At 41.0% G+C, this 17,123-nt stretch overlaps 2 protein-coding genes across 5 annotated transcripts in view; one reads left to right on the top strand and one right to left on the bottom strand.

The window, feature by feature from the left end:
* Window positions 1-2,231, top strand: part of LOC131459273 (protein TANC1-like) — a 63,724-nt gene extending 61,493 nt beyond the window's left edge. For all 3 annotated transcript variants that reach the window (XM_058628863.1, XM_058628860.1, XM_058628859.1), the window contains exon 29: window positions 24-2,231. In XM_058628863.1, the coding sequence (XP_058484846.1) occupies window positions 24-1,365 (1,342 nt within the window). In that variant the 3' untranslated portion in view covers window positions 1,366-2,231. The remainder of the gene's footprint in view (window positions 1-23) is intronic.
* LOC131459274 (WD repeat, SAM and U-box domain-containing protein 1-like) lies at window positions 1,979-16,376 on the bottom strand. Of its 2 annotated transcripts, XM_058628865.1 has the most exons (13): window positions 16,321-16,376; window positions 15,203-15,614; window positions 13,569-13,756; window positions 13,197-13,283; window positions 11,879-11,972; window positions 11,179-11,212; window positions 11,054-11,094; window positions 8,941-9,047; window positions 8,794-8,811; window positions 8,551-8,574; window positions 6,705-6,884; window positions 4,751-4,885; window positions 1,979-3,856 (listed from the first exon to the last, which is right to left on the bottom strand). In XM_058628865.1, the coding sequence occupies exons 2-13, from the start codon at window positions 15,598-15,600 to the stop codon at window positions 3,705-3,707; spliced, it is 1,458 nt and encodes a 485-aa protein (XP_058484848.1). In that variant the 5' UTR covers window positions 15,601-15,614; window positions 16,321-16,376; the 3' UTR covers window positions 1,979-3,704. The 2 variants fall into 2 exon arrangements, with proteins under 2 accessions (XP_058484848.1, XP_058484847.1); XM_058628864.1 differs by having other exon boundaries at window positions 11,054-11,212.
* Between the last annotated feature and the right edge of the window lie 747 nt (window positions 16,377-17,123).

Raw genomic sequence — 17,123 nt, 5'->3', positions numbered from 1 at the left:
TCACTCTCTCCGTTGTGCACCAGGCAGTTTGCTGCGGCGCTGGCAGACCTCCACGAAGCAGCACGACTCTGCCCGTCCAACCGGGAGATCCGACGCCTGCTGGCACGAGTAGAAGAGGAATGCAAACATCATCAGAAGACATCCGGCAGCAACGCAGCGCAGGGTTACAACAGGGACACGTACACCCACCACCACCAAGGCACAGAGGAGGAGACAGACGTCTATTCGCAGGGAAGTCTAGAGAGGCAAGTCCCCACGGAGCACACTGATGCAGAGAGGGAGGATGAGAGGGAGGAAGGCGATGAGGTAAGCCTGCCATGTGTGAAAAGTCCGGAGTTTTGGCCTCTGAATCCGTACGCTCCAAATAGGACTCTCCCAGGGGGCGTGGCCTTTGGCTTAGCAGATCAGATGCCATGTTTCCCTCAGGAGGACTATGTCATGGACATGCCTGAGCACGTGTCTGCTTTCAACAGGCAGACCCAAAACCAAGGCAGCAGGACTCATCACCACTGTCACTCCCTCCAGTCAGGGAGCAGAGTCGGGGGCAGACCTTTGTCTTTGTGTGGCCCCTCCAGTCCTCTGCCAGGCAGACACATCTCCACCTCTCTGAGGCCCGCACCAGTGCTGGGTATCGACATCGGCCCCGGATCAGCCACTGACCACTCCGGTCTCAGCCCCACCGAACTCTATCACCCCATGTCCCCCAACAGCTCCTCCCCACCTGGACCTCTGCAGCAGATGTACCAGCCCCGCTCCTCCAGCTTCTCCAGAGGATCTGACAGACTCTCCACACACTCCGCAGCTCTGGACGGCCTCGCTCTCGCTCTGGGGTCCGGCATGGACGTCAGGAGGGAGAGCGGAGGCGTGGGCACGGCAGGCTCAAGGGGCTCAAGCTCCAGTCAGGCCTCCAGTGGGAATCTGTCAGACGGAGGAAGGCAGCAGGTGATGGATGCCCCATGCCCCATCAAGAGCAGCGGTAGCTTCAAAACAAAACCCGAGCTAAAGCCACGGCCTTTCATGGGGGTGATGGACAAAGCAGTGCGAGTCCAGGGTCAGCAGACTTCTGGTTTGGGCCGACAAGGACAGGGAGGAGGGGTGGAGAGTTTCAGTATGTCAGTCATGGAGTTCCAAGGGCTGAACAATGACTTCAAGCGTGCCTCCTTCCAGGAGCAGCTCTCTGGAGGCCAGGCCAACATGCGCGACTTTGGAGAGCGGCTGCACCAGCGAGAGGCAAGAGGCTCCATGTCCTCGCAGCTACGCTTCCCCGAAGGCAGGCACAGACAGACGAGCCTCACGAGAGACAACCCAGCTCTGCATATGGCTCCCATCAAACCCAAACGCTCGTTTATAGAGTCGAACGTCTAAATATGGACATCAAAGCACAGATACAGGCTGTTTTCAAGAAACTACTGTTCACACACAAGGTAGCGAGGGAGACAGGTTTGACAGCAGCTCCCTTCTCTGAGCCTGTTTTGTAGATTTTATGCTGCTGTACTGCATTTACAATCTAGAACCAGTGTTCAACTCAGGCTATGACGCTTTTGCTTACATGTCTACAGCTACACTAGTGTATTCAAGAAAAACCAGACATACCTTAAGTAGGGATTTGAAAGTGAGACGTAGAATATTGTCTTCAACTTTTAATTTATTATGTCGAACATAAAACCGAGAGAAAGCTTTGTGCACGAATATACGAAAACCTCATGCTGGTAGTTGCAGGATATGACCATTTCTATTGTCAAGTGTCTTTTAAAAACATTTATATTTGTACGGTGCACACTATATTTGCAGATGATATATTTCCCCCGTAAGTGGTTCTTCTGTCAGCGTTACAGGCTTCAAAGGAAAACGACTTTCTGTACTCGAGATTCTTAGTACGTTTGATAAAAAAAAAAAGAAGGAGAAAGAAAAACACTGCACTGTACGTGACGCCGATGGAAACGTATCATATTCTAATATTGACTTGAATGCTTCAATATTCACAGTATATGTTATTTATTTTTGCATAGCAGAGAAAATATTCATATGAAGTGTTTATTGATTTACTTGGACACAGAGAGAGAGAGAAAGACAGCGAGAGAGAGAGAGTTTACACAGGCAAATATTAAAAGAGAAGATTTTTACATTGCTGTATGTCCATAGTTGTCATATACCCTTTGGAGTCATGCTATGGATTTACTGAATGTTACCACTACATTACTGTGGTTTAATAAAATATCCATGGAGGACGACTACATTTCTGCAGCTGCTTCTTTCACAGTTTCATCACTGAAATGTCGCTTCAGCCTCAGTTTGTGTTGATTTCCGTGTCCTTCGAACACTGATATTCGACAAAGCAACAAAAAAATAGTTTTTGTTCTTTCCGGCCTCTCCCTCTCTCGGGGTCACCATCACCACAGGGGATCCACATATTTCATCACATCACCTCACATCTATCCAAGCTTGGGAATGGCATTGGGAGCACTCTCACTTTTACAGTGTCCAATTAACCCGAATCAATGGGGAGCAACGGCGACTGACCTGCCAATCAGCAACCCTCCGGGTACAAGCCAAGTTCCCTTTCTAAAATAAACTACTTATGTTGTTCAAAATATGAAAAGTGCACAAATGTCTTCACAGTCAGCTAATGTAGGCAGGGAAAAAGGTTGCCATGTTTTGGGCTCACTGTCCTAAGCTCCTCATTTGCAACATTGCATTTACACACCTGCCAACCTTAAAAAATGTTTTTGAGTAGCAACTTATTGGGGATTTATTGTCAGTGTTATTGTTCTTACATATAACAAAGATCCCATTTTCGATGACCTTTGTGGTTTGTCAGTTTGGCTGATCACACATCATTTATATGTGTCTCTCACATGCTTACGAATCACTTCTGCGTCAGTTATTCAACATCCAAATGGACAATGAAGAAAACAAGAACTCCTTTAATGAAAAGGCTATTCTTTTTTGACATTTGATTTAAATGTAGGTGTTAATATTTGATATAAGCAAACGGAAAATCACATTAAAATGTAATTAAAACGCATTTAGTGTTGGAACGGTGTTCATCTATCTAACAGATTTTGTCTCTCCGGCTCTCCACTCGTGTTTGACGCCGGGATGAAAACGAGCGCAACGATTGGTCATAGTCGCTTTTTCCCCAGCAGGCTAACGTTGCTAAAGTCGCTAAAGTTAGACGCATAGAATGTAGCCTGTGAGCTGCTGCACAGACGAACTCAAAGTCTTTATTCCCTTTTTCGCGTAGTCTGAAGTGACACATCGTAGCGGCGTAGTTTAGTGTCAAAATGCGTATTGTCGGCCCACTCTCTTAGGTTTCTTTGCAGCATAGGCAGTTGTTGTTAGGGTCATCACTCTTGTCACGCCCACCATGACTTAACTGTACACTATTCTCACTTTAAGAGCAGTTGAGTTTGAAGGAATGTGGTGTATCTGGTAAACAGCACAAGTTAAGCTGAGCAGCACTCTGAAAGACTTGTAATAAACAAGGCCCTGCAATGTCGAGTCAATCTAGCCGAGCATGTTATTGCTGCAGATCGAGTGAAAAGTGTTTTAAGTAACACAACCTGAATTATTACGATTCAATTAAAGCTGCATTCAGCTATATTTTTCACAGTAATCAAAGTAAAGTGAAGGAGCTGAGATAAAGTACTGGTGATGCCCAGCATGTCAAATGTGTGAGGATCATACCGAGTGTTTTTACAGTACTAGTGGCTGGTCTTCCAGCGGCCAATAGCCATCTTCAGGGTGTGGTTAGGAGTGAGGAGAGTGGTCAGTAAAGGGAGGTTGGTCATGGGGCTCGAGCGGTTCTTGGTGTTGATCCAGCTCTCGATGGCCTCTCTTTCATACGAGTATCCATCTGTTGGGGAAATTCACAATATGCAAAACAAAGTCTTTGCTCCATACGACAAAGAAATCATTAAAACTGAATCGTCTTTGGTGTTTGGACAAAAACAAGACATTTGAGGACATCGTCCCTTCCAGGTTTGAGAAACACTGATCAACATTTTCCGACATTTAATGGACCAAGCGATTACTCGATGAATCGAGAAAATAATGGACAGATTTTGAAAATGAACATTTGTTGCAGCCCTAGACCAGTTTATGGTATATGCATGTGAGTGTAAACAACATCTGTTGTGGTTAAACGATCTTTTTCTTTGTCAAATTTGAAAAAGTTTTCCGTAAACACGTCAGGAAATGAACTCATAAGCGCTGTAGTGCATATGTCAGGCCTGTGTGTGGCGCTGTAGTGCTGATACACCAAAACCAGAGACTAAGAGACTAAGACTTGAGTGTGCGCCGTCTAGAAACAAGAATCGGGACACAGCAGGTAGGGCTGAGAGGTCGGAGCAAAGGGATGAATTGGGATTAAGCCTAAGCCATGGGAAGTGACACGGAATGATTCACAAATCCAGGCTTATTTTAGCTCAGTTTCAAGTCTTTAGTTGGACCTCTGAACATTTGCTCTGGGCGCCGCTGTCTATGATCTCCGTTACAATTTTTAGATATGTGGATATTATGTGGATATAAAGGGTCGTGTGGTAAAAGTGCTGATGCTCTAATCTCCTACCCTTTTGTCTGATGAAGGGCTGTTGTTTCCCTGTTTGGGTTGCAGTCTCTGATCGCCTTGGGTCACGCGAGTCATCGCCAGTTCAGATCAAACGTCTCGTCTCATTGTTGTTTAATATTTCACACTTAGCGGCGGCAAGTGCCAATTACAAGCCAATTAGCACGTCTGATCGTCACTTACCAGCAGCGATGACGGGCTCCCTCATCAGCTCTCTGGTGATTGGACACAGAAACTCATCAGGAACACCTGAACACACCGAGTAATCCTTCATCTCCTCCACCTTCCTCAGGAGTTTGCTGCGCAGGCCGACGGACTCTACACATATGGAAGTATGGCAGTACATCAAGTTAAGCTGAGCAAAATGCAAACATTAGAGTGTCAATATCAGGGAGTTGGAGCGTTTTGTTATTTGCGAGTTGAACATTTTGTCGCTCTTGGGTAGAAAAGAGTGTGGGTGAACACAGTGGGAACATGTTCTTCCATTTCCAACCAAAAAAACAAGAAGAATATTTAAATGAATGGCCTCAGAAAACACGGCAAAAACTTCAGCGGAGCATTAAAACTCACTGCTAATCATACAGTTCCATGCCATGATATTTAATGATGCTGCTTCTTCGAGAAGGAAACATATTTATTGATTTCACTCCCACCTGCTTCTGTCGTTCACAGCAGCAAACAGAACATGTTTTGTTTTTTTTATCTCAGTCCTGTGCTCTTTGTTAGTTTAGTTAAAAGCGCCCGAGATCCGCGCGGCGTTACTAAAAACAGGCACGACGTGAACGTGCGCCCGGCGCCGCATAGAGCCAAGAGTGAGTGACAGAAAACTGTGGGATGGAAACGACGGCGCGGCGGTGCAGCAAACATCTGCTGACAACTACGTGACGAACACCGGCCCAGCTGAGGACTGAAGACATCAGCGAAATTAACATAATATTTTTCCTAGTCGTGTAGCAGCGGATAGATAGAAACAGTTTCTTCATTGTGCAAAATGAATAAAGATCAGAAAATAACAGTTGTAGAGGGCGAGATTTGAGACATTTCCCTGGTAATTGTTGGAGATTAACCCACGTTTTTAGGATTCTTATGTCTTTTTAACTGATCTACAGTGGCATTGTTCGGCTTGATTGTGTCGGACGTCTCTTCCTGTGACGGCAACCTCGCCAGAGCAGGTAGTAAAAAAAGTACCAGGTACCAGGAACTATCACGAGTGGAAATGCAAAAATAATGTGCCGTGTCGAGCCGAGCCAGAGGAAACACACCTTTACTCTAATCCCTCCATCCATCTAGCCATGCATATTGTAAATAAAGTATATAACCACTAAGGAATAATGATATTAGGAGGAAAATCTATTTGTACGATACACCCTATTCCTATGGCACATGATTCCTTCCCGTGAGTTGTGGGCACGTCTTCCCACGCGTCCTGACGCTGAAGCAGAGCTGGTGTTTTCCATGGTAACTGAACGCTAATCACAGAGAGCGATTGTGATACGTAACATGTGGGGAACATGAACCTGTTACACCTCAGAGGGATGACGTGATCATCGCTGCCTCCTTCCACACAGTCACTTTTGCTGTGTTTCATTAACGCTGAAAGTGTGGATTTGACACCAGCTCTGATTAGGACCAGGTTTGTGTTGACTTGAACTCAATTAGTGTTAACGCTGAGAGTTAAATATGATGTTATTTGGAAACTGCGAGACTGCGTGTAATTATCTCATGAGAGAGTGTCTTTCCCAAAGAATAGTAAATGAAAAGAATTAAATTAACTCCATTGCTACAGATGGTGACGCTCCGAGGCATTTACATTTCGTTAAAAAGGGTTGGGGCAAAAAAGTCAGGGTTTTAGTTTTCACCAATAATCACTGAGGGGAATACATTTTTGGATATTGAGTTACATAACAGCTAATGCCCCAAAGCTGGGTGCTTTTCATTCACCTTTTATTTCATTTACTGTGCCACAATTCTTTAATCCGTGCAAATATAAAAACCCTAATCCACACACACCAGCTATGTAACACTCGTAGGACTGGATTTTTATTCTTATATGTGACACAAAAGCAGGAATAAGGACTCGGAGGGACTCTCACTGAGCAGTGTGTGTGTGTGTGTGTGTCATATTCGTCTTCCTCACCTACGAGCAGCTCTGACGCCAGCGTTTCCTTGGTGAGACTGAGCAGCTCCGTCCCGTCTATGTTGTTGGCTCTGAATTTGTCCACCAATTCCCCGAGGCCTTCCGCCAGCAGCCACTCCGACACGTCCTCCTCTGACCAGTCGGTGACCAGCAGCTTCGATCGGCCAGCTGAGCCTCTCCCTGTGAGGGAGAGTGAAGGTTGGAAGGTCGGGCTCTGACAGATGCCGTGCCTTTTTGAGAAATGGGCCAAATACTCTCTCATGCTCATACTGTCCTAGAATCCTAGCCGACTAGTTATTGATCAGGGACCTGGGTTTACGCGGCTTGTATGACGTTAGACTGTGTGGATGCGTCGCTGACATTTTCAGTGACACAAGAGGAGAGATAAAGGTGAGGAGGAGCTCGTAGACACAAACACGACACCATTACTAATTGTGCCCAAATCTATTTTATGTACAATGATTTGGAAATGTTTACTCTATTATCAATAGGTACTGTACTGCAGCTATATCCACAAATTGTCTTTTTAATAGAGATGGGAATATAATTTCAAGGGGGAGTTAACCCTTAGTGCTTATGGTAAATTGCCATGGGAATAATACACAACTCCTTATATGGACATTCCTGCTTTTTTTCCATCTACTTATGTGTCGTTGGGTCAAGTCGTGATATAAAGTAGCAGCAATTGTGCAGAAGTCAAAAAATTAGACTGTTTTTTCTTCATTAAAATGAGCCAAGTGAACTTTGAACCGTGACGTATTTCCAAATTTCACAAATTCAATCTGATTTTAAACATTTTGAGCACCCTTACTTAGGTTGTGCTGAAAAAAAAAGGGATATACGACACTCATCACATCTTTGTGTCGGTACAACATGGAGTGAAGCCATGGAACAGATTGACTATGGAGCTAAAACAAATGTCTAATGTACATTAACAGCAAAGTGTAACCAAGAAGTAAACAGGAAGTCAACTTGTGATTATTAGTTATTAAATAGTAGAGAAGGGGTCGGGTTAAATATGCTGATGTTTCTTCCTACTCCTTATTTATCATTCTTTTTTGTGTGTGAGTTTGTTTTTTAGTGTATTATGTTCACATGTTCACAAAATAAAGACTTAATTCATTCATTAATTCCAGTTGTAGATATTTTTCTATGTAGAATACAGTATTTGTAGATAACTCCACACTTAATAAATGTTTTGTAAAACCTAGGAAAGGAAACAATAGACCATTATACTGGGAAAAAAAGAGAGGCTGATAGTCTTAATCAGCATTTGACAGTGGTTTACATTTACAAGTTACATACTACAGCTTTAAGACTTAATCCTGCAGTATTTTAACTTTATACTGCCTAGACTTTACTTTATAGTATTTTTGAATGTAGTACATATTGACTTATACATTCATTTATAACTTATTTACTTTGCTATTATAATATTATTTCTCATTTATATACAAACCTTTTTTTTAAAAGAACGGGGGCATTTGCAGACGCCAAGACCTGCCAGCCTTCGCAGAGCTGAGCTGGCAGAAGCGTCAGGGACAGGAAGTTATTTGGTTTCTCTAAAACATGGCTCAGAAAACACAGTCTCACAGTTCTCATTAAAAGCCAGGCTGCTGGGACTCTTAAGATGTGTGTGTAAGACAATGAAATTAAAAGTCAATAACAACACAGAGAGCCGTGTGTCCCTAAGATACGAGAGAGGAATCATACGATACTTTGAAATATCCAGAAAACTGTTCAAAATGGTTAATTGGTGGGGTTTTCCGATGAATATGAGGAAATATGACAAATATAACGTGTCCTTTTCTCTTTTTTTGTACAAAAGTAAAAGTGTATATTGTACCTTCATTGGTTGTCAGTACAGACTCTGAAACACAAAACATAGATGAAGTTATTGCAATGCAGACATAGCGATACATGTCTACGTAAACCTAACAAACGTAAAGCAGAGAAGACATTTACGGACACAAAACCTGTGGGTTTTTTTTAAATGCTACAAATCCTGAGGGAAACTCTTCCAATAGTGACCGACTCTCTTTCTTTCCCTTCAATAAAAGTTGTTTTTAAGTCAAAAAAGAAAACTAACCAGCCAGTGACTTCCCGCCTTCCCGTTGGACACAGGGTTCAGTGGAGGAGGCAGGTGCACAACATAAGATCACGAGACAAAAACAGATCGCAATTAATCAGAGAAGAGATTTCCGTCTGCGAGTATCTGTTTGCGTGCTCCTCCCACCATGGCCACTGCTTCCATCCTCCAGCCTCCAGATGTTTACCGTCTTATCCATCGATCCTGTCGCAAACAGTGGTGAGGTTGGAGAGAAGGCACATGCTGTCACGTACCTGCAGCAGATGACAGCGGAGTACACGGAATAAATGATGTTGTTCTTGGACGGAATGAGGGCATTTTTAGTGGCACCAGTGTGTGCAGGGACGACTTTGGCAGTGTTTGGAGAGGAAACGCAGGTGCACAACATTTAGGAGGGTTTATTGGCAAAAATGGAATAAATTACCCTTAAGTATGTCTGTATAAGTGTATAACTTGGTGTTTGTAGTATTACAATAAGCCTTTTATATGTAGTTTAGCCATGTTTTTACAGCGGCCTGAAGTAAAAGCTTACCACGCAAACAATGAAGAAGAATAACAACCCACTTTGGTATCTGAAGGCCACCGTAGTTACGGTTTCTTACGATCTACAGTCTCACCATTAGATGACGTTAATTCCTATACACTGGACCTTTAAATACAGTCAAGACGAAAAGGTAAAGAAATAAAGGGAAGATGTGGGAAACATAAAACCAAATGTATAAAAATTAATTTCTGGGTGATGGTGCTACGGTTCGGAGTGTAAAGGCCCCGCCTCCAACAGGTTTAAAAGGTGGGAACGAATCATCCATTTTATTAGCACATGTTAACGCAAATATCCACCACATCCAGTGTGCAGAAAAGGCCTTGTTGATGCCAGACAGGTCAGACAGGAATGGTCAGACTGGTTTGAGATGATAGACAGACAACAGTATCTCATATAACCACTCATTACAACCATGATATGTTATTGGATGTCCCTTGTACTTAATAAAGTGGCCAGTAAGCGTATGTAACAGTGATATATGTGGTCAAAAGGTCAATTCATTGATGGTTTAACTATGTCAAAAGGGATGCACTTAGATCTAGATTAGGATTGACATTTAACTTTAAGTCAATTTATTGTTCCTGGTGTTGTAAATGGCAAGTTGATTGGTTCCTATTGTCCATAACATTTTATTGCCGCGTCGACGGTGTGTTAACCTGCATTATAACAAATAAACACAATAATAAGAGTCTCTCTAAAACCTCAGATGAACTGCTCTGATATGCTGATCCAGAAAGATGGTCGTCTCCCGCACTAACCTGCTCTCACGCACATTCTCTCACACTCAGAGTCAGAGTCAGTGAGTTTCCTGCAGGCATTTTTGTTGCGATTCACATTTTCGAAGCATTTATCCACTTTCTCTCTCGCTCCTCGTCTTCTTCCACTTCACTTTTCTCCCCAAAATGACTTTTATTCGCCGCCCTGAGCGGAAGCGAGCTTGCTGCCTTTCAGTCACAGGTGTGGGGATGGACGGATAAATAGAGTGCGAGTGGCTTATATGTATTTATATGTTAATGTGTATTTGTACGTGTGAATGCATGTGTACGAGTACTGTATTTGACCATTTTCTGAAGCTGCACAGTGAGCAGTGTGTGTGTGTGTGTGTGTGTGTAACACTGTATTAGAATCTTCTGTGTTACAGTGATACAGTGAAGTGTCTGCAGTGGCTCAGTCTTCTCTCTACTGTCGACATCCTCCTGAAACCTGTCGACTTTATTCACACGTGTCTCATTAGACGAAAGGTTTTAATGTAAGAAACTAATGAAACTGTGAATGATGGCGATGAGAGACAGACTTATGCACGTTTCTGTTGTTCATGAGTGTCCACAGAGCAGACTAGATGGATGAAATGTCCTAATGAACACTAATATTGCTTGTCAATATTATATCTTACATTTTACTAAGGTATTTAATTCCATGTTTTCTGCAAAGCTTTGCTTTCATATTTCATTATTTAATCTTTTATTTTATATTTTGTGTAGTTTCCCGGTCATTTTCAAAATCACAGTGAATATTTTAACTTTAATACTATCTTCCCACTCCTATTATTAGTTATTTACCTGGAAATCACATTTATACCTTTTTATTTTTTTTATACCTTTTTAAAAAAAATCAAGATATGGAGTGTAAGATGTTTGCCAAGATACAAGACGTGAGATCAACATAAATATTTACTAACAAAATCATAAATTCATGTAGAAACTGGTGAATAATTACCTCTCGTGCTGGCTCAGTGTGTGAAGCAAAACTGCAGAGTTCTGCAAAAACAAAGTGAAGCCCATCATTAAACATGGGCAGTAAATGATTACAGAGCACATCTGTAAGAGGGGAAACGGACTCACCGCGTCATAGACTGTCACAGTTTTGTCCACGGAGCTGAAAGTGATAAAAAAGATCAAACTGAAGCAGAGGAAGAAATGCTTTGTGTGTGTGTGTGTGTGTGTGAGAGATCACATATCCATATTTACTGGAGGAATAGAGCAATCTGTGTCTCCCTCCTGTGGTTATATTCAAGTACTGCATGTTTCTACTTGGCTTGAGGTTGACCTACTTCACATAAAAAGCACTTACAATACATTTCTTGATTTGTATAGTGATACATTTGACGAATTTAACACTTCAACTTCCAACCACAGCAAAGTCAGGATGCTTCCCATGTATTTTCCATTTTCATTACATTCTTGGCAGCCATTAGCTGGAAATGTCCTTCAAATCATTGCGCCACATTTCGTCTGTTTGTCAGTTTTTGTACTCGTGAAATCTTGCATTTTACATGAGAGCTGCGAAACTATGAGTCTCTGTGACATTTTCTGAGCGGCCGCCAGGATTGTAGCCGGCAACAGCCACACAGCCTCATTCTTCAAAACAACATTAATGTCCGACATTAATAATTAACGTGACTCAGGCGATCACAATGATGGATTCCTCAATTTCAAACACGTTTCAGGTCTCTGCGAGAGTTCATTTTCACAAAACACTGCCGTGGAAACGAATTCAGGAGCTCTCTGGATAAAAATGCCATCTTAAGACTTAAGGTCTTACCCCGATGCGAGCAGCTGCCCGTCTGAGGAGAAGGCACAGGACAGGACTGGAGCCGAGTGGCCTGTCAATGTGTGCAGCAGCTGCATCTTCCACACTACGAGAGAGAGAGAGAGAAACAAGTGAAGCCACACCAACAGATCACAGAGAAGTGAAATATTCACACTGAACATTGTCAAAGTGACCAGACAGGATTTTTTTGGACATGGAAACATGTATTATACTGTACCATAGTACTATATATACTATACTGTACCATAATTCATGGTACAGTATAGTATTTTTGTAAGAGGCCCACAGGAGGTTTTACACTGACCATAGCCTACAATAATTCTCAATGCCAAGCTATAACACTAATATTAATAATATGATACATACAATAATATAATATAATACTTGTAAAATTACCATAATATTAAAGCTGCAACTAACGATTATTTTCCATAATCGATTAATCTGTCAATTATTTTCTCGATTAATCGATGAAGAGTCTTGTTTTGTCCACGAACCAAAATGATTCACTTTTAATGATTTATTTGTTATCCAGAGCAAAGAAATTAAGAAAATATTCACATTAAAGATCTTAAACAATCAGAAATCTTGTTTTAATCATGGAAAAAAACTTCAAACCGATGATTGATTATCAAAATAGTTGCCGATTAATTTAATAATCGATTAATAATCGATTAATTGTTTCAGCTCTACATAATATTATGCCACTATTACCATGTTGCTGTACTGTAAAAATCACCCGGAGCCACAACTTTTCTTTTGTTTTTCCCGTTGGTGAATATTAGTCGTTAACATATGCTTGACATATTAATAATTATCTGCCGTTTTTCATGTGAATTTCTCAAGTCCTAAAAATAATCCTCTCTTCCACTTAGTCAGATCTTGAAATGGAAAAGAAAATTATTTTGGTAGATTAAAAAAAAATCCTGTTTAATGAGGTAAAAAGGGAAAGAGACGTCACTGAATGTGGGAAACAGAAAACATACTACATGATGTGGCTTTAAAACCATAAGAATTTGCAGTAATAATAAGAGAAACTGAGGACTTGGCTGACAGATGTCCAATACAATTCAATTCAAACTTTATTCAAGACTTACAAGAGAGTCCATAGATTAAATAAAATCAACCGATTATTTGGCAGCTGCTGACTCGACAAGAGCAGAATGAAGAAAATCAATGTTGCTTAAGTTTATTAATAAAAGGCAGAAAGAGGGGACTGAAAAACGAGAAAGAATATAACAGACTGGGTATTGTAGGAGTTTTAAACCCCACAGAAGAAGAAGAAGAAGAAGAAGAAATAGGACTTTACCTCCAGAGCTGAACTTGTTTACCGCCCAGATCTTTAAGTGAGTGTCTTGGCCACAGGACGCCAAAATAAACTGCACGACATGACCCCCTAAAAAACACCACACGTTCATATTAGTCATGTACTGAGTCACTGAAACACGCACGATGATAAACATAATCTGTTACTGGTTCATGTATGTGTGTGTTCTTTCGTCACCATCAGTTTCATTTCTTTTGTCTTTCATTTGTGTGAATATTTTCATACATGATTTTCTTTTACGGGCCATGCAGATGCTGTAGTGGTTCACACTCAGACCCAGGTTCACAACCCAGTCAGAACCAGGGCCTTTCTTATAATTATTCATTATAAATGATTTCTTCCTCTAAGTCTCACCACTGTGGATGTGGGGAGCAAACGTGCAGCAGATGACCCCCAGGTCGTGGGCGTTCTTCTCAGCGTGGAGCTGGTTCATGCTCAGGTCCCACAGACGCAGGTCTCCATAGGTGGAGCCGGTCATGAAGAGCTGACCACAGGGGCTGAAGGAGCAGGCGACCATCGTGGTGTCATCCACTGCCGCTGTCCTACACACATTTTGAAACAGGTCTATATTATAAGGAAAATGGCACAACTGCCTACATTTTTGAAGATGTTTATTTTTAGAATATTAGATGGCAAGAACCCATCTCCAAATGCCTCTTCCATGCTGGCAATGTTGATGTTTTTTAGTACAAAATTTGTAATATTCTGGAGTTAGGGATCGGTGCAATCCAGTTTTTAAGCTTTGGATGTTCGAGCCATAACTTAAAAAAACACGCAACAACCCATTTCTGCTGGCAGCACTAAGCGAGCTACATGTGTCAATCAAAAACAGGAGACCGTGGGCCAGTCTGACATTGTGTCAGGAACTAAGTAAAAAAAATCATATACTTCCTGCTGACGCATACACACCATGGCTGCCATCATATCCTGCCATCCTTCACACAAGTCAAGATGTTGACTTCCAATATTCAGGCGGCAGTGATATGAGCTTTGATTGGATATCATTGGATAGTTTTTATTGCTTTTCTTCATATGTATATATATAAATATATATATATATATATATATACGTACATACATACACATACTGTATATTAATGCTGTTAACGTTAACACGTTAATTAATAGATTGACAGCCCTAATATATACATATACATGTGTATATATGCATATATATATACATATACATATATATGTATGTACATATATAATTATAATTATACTATGAGCTAAAAAAAATTCCAGACTTTTTCCAAGACTTAAACACAAAATTCCAGTCTGAAAAACAGAATTTCAAAATTCCATACTTCTTAAGACTTTCAAAACCTGCACAATCACCCTGTGGTGCTGGTTGAAAAGCAACCTGGACTTTCTCATCTGTTCCTCCTCTTCATTTTCTTCATTTTGGCTTTCCATCTGTCAGTGTTCTCCCCTCGCCCTTAACTGGCCTTTTTGTTGTGTGTTTTACCAGCAGGTCGTTCACTGCCGTCTTACTAGTTGTGTTTCACTCCTTTTTAACAAGACGTGTCATTCTGATGCGCTGGAAGACTTTCCACCCACCCTTTCACACTCAGTGGATCAGGGATGCTCTGTACTTTGTAAAATTTGAAAAAATTGAACATTCCCTTTGTGGCTTCAGAATAAAATGCTTTTCAAAATGTGGTTGCCCTGCTTGGATCATGTCAGGTCTCTACAGCTTGATGTTAATGGTACATCCTCATGCACTAACCTAACATAACTACACCCAGTGGTGATTATTGTTTCCTTCATGCTGGGAGCAGATTATTCCTTGTCTTTTTTGCACTTAGTGCTCTATGATTTATTTATTTCTTATATTGCCTTATCCCATAATACATAAAGCTCCATATAGTGTGTCATTTGCTTTGTCAAATATCAATAAATAAATCACATATATATATATATATATATATATATATATATATATATATATATATATATATATAATGATTTTTTTATTTAAATGTTACCTGCACAGCTGTTTGGAGGGAAAATCCCACAGAGCTATGGATCCATCAGATGCACCAGAGACCAGGTGGACAGAATCGGGAGAGAGTGCACAGATCCTGACAGGACTGCGACCAGGATGCTCCATGACGGCCTCGATCTCACCGCTCACCATGGACCAGACCATGATGGTGGCATCGGTGGAACAGGAGACGAGGAACTGCCCACAGGCGCTGAAGCGACAACAGTGGACACTGTAGCCGTGTCCTGACAGCGGTGAGAAAGGCAGCTCAGAGAAGTCACTGGTGCTGTAAACCCTGAGCGTTTTGTCCCCAGAGCATGTGGCCAGGAGTTTGGCTGAGAAGGCGCACCAGTTGATCTCATCGCGATGGTGTTGAAGAGTGCAAATCAGAGTCGTCATGAGGAGAGCCGGCCCTGAAATTCACAGGACACAAGAAGTTAATTTCACTGAACACTTTCAAATCCAAACTGAGAGTTCTTGAGCCTGACTCCACAACATGCACTCGTTTTTCATCATGTGCTTGTAAATTTAATCTGGATTTTTTAATTTGTTTTCTGCTTGTGTTTTAACTGTGTAAATGTGTAACTGTGGAGTGTTTTGTATTTGCTGCTGCCTATCTTGGCCAGGACTCCCTTGAAAAAGAGGTTCATAATCCCAAAGATAAGATAAGATCAACTTTATTTATCCCTCATCTGGGAAATTACAGCAGCAAAAGGGGTATTATTGTATAACTACAATGACATTAATTTATACTGCATACATTTCTGACATAAGTAGCTTACATGTACACATTTTATTGTAGCATTTCATAAACGTGTTCTTTTCCTTTCCTAGGTAACATACAGTGTATGGTAATATGTTACTCCTCTGCATACGAACAGTTTGAAGAAAGAAGAAAACATACATGTACTTTTCCTTGTTTTGTTTTCTTGGTTTGTGTCACAGTTGCTGACAGTAGCAGTAGCAGTGCTACATCAACAAACGCTGCTTTAAACTGAACTATTATTTACCGCCGCGGGCACAAACCGTGGGAAAAAAAACAGCAAACAAACAATAAGCTCTAATTCAAGTGAAACTAACGTATAAGTAAATAAAAATGTAAAAATCTTTTTATTTCACCTTTCTCCGCCGCGTCGTCCGTCCGCTCACTTCTGCTTATGTTTACTTCCGGCTCGATCAGCTGACCGTGACGTAATGCGTACTACGTCATATTTGTTTCCCTTTTTTATTATTCGATTATGGACATGTGCTGTTGCCTTCGGTCTTTCTGCAACTAGTTACACTTTTTTAAATATTATAAGGTTATAATAGTTAGTTTTGACCTTTTATTTATACAAGTAGCATATTATTTGTAATATGGAGTATTTGCCAGGTGCAAGATGCAAAAGGGTCATAAAAAGAATTTTGTTATAAAAACCCAACAAAAGATGCCCTATAAATAATAGTAAATAACCCTCATGAGACACATCACATTGCTTGTGAGGCAGGAGTCTCAGGAGCTCAATCTGAGGAAAAACATGAGCAAAATTAAAAACGCAATAAAACATTAAAGGTTTGATTCCCTTAACCCAAAAGGATCATGTATGAAATACATTTACAAAGACAAAAACACACATTCATTCATACGTTCATTCATTTATTTTCTTCTGAATGAAAATGACTGGGGATGATTTGTTACTGCGGTATGTGAGTGTTAAAAAAAAATATATATATATGACAGTAGAATAGCATTTTTATCCTGAAATTGAAGCGAGGATCAGATGACCATCATAAATACATGAGATCTGCAAATATAAATTGTTCATTTTTATCAATGACTGTTACTTTTGAGAGATTCTTTAGAAATAGTTTCTGAACCCACTACTTTAACCTTGTGTTGCACATTTCAGTGTTGTAATGTAATGTTACTGTACTTAAATACA

This window comes from Solea solea, chromosome 5 (genome assembly GCF_958295425.1).
Source record: "Solea solea chromosome 5, fSolSol10.1, whole genome shotgun sequence".
Taxonomy (NCBI): Eukaryota; Metazoa; Chordata; class Actinopteri; order Pleuronectiformes; family Soleidae; genus Solea; species Solea solea.
This window is presented reverse-complemented; position numbering and strand designations above follow the sequence as displayed.

Bases quoted from the DNA above. Each gene is read 5' to 3' on its own strand.
- LOC131459274 (XM_058628864.1), bottom strand. From the start codon at position 15,600: ATGACGACTCTGATTTGCACTCTTCAACACCATCGCGATGAGATCAAC. The intron at 11,213-11,878 runs GTAAGACCTTAA...TATCACTTTCAG, and splicing joins GGGCAGCTGCTCGCATCGGG to CTCCGTGGACAAAACTGTGA. The intron at 9,048-11,053 runs GTAATTATTCAC...CATCTGCTGCAG, and splicing joins ACACTGAGCCAGCACGAGAG to GTACGTGACAGCATGTGCCT.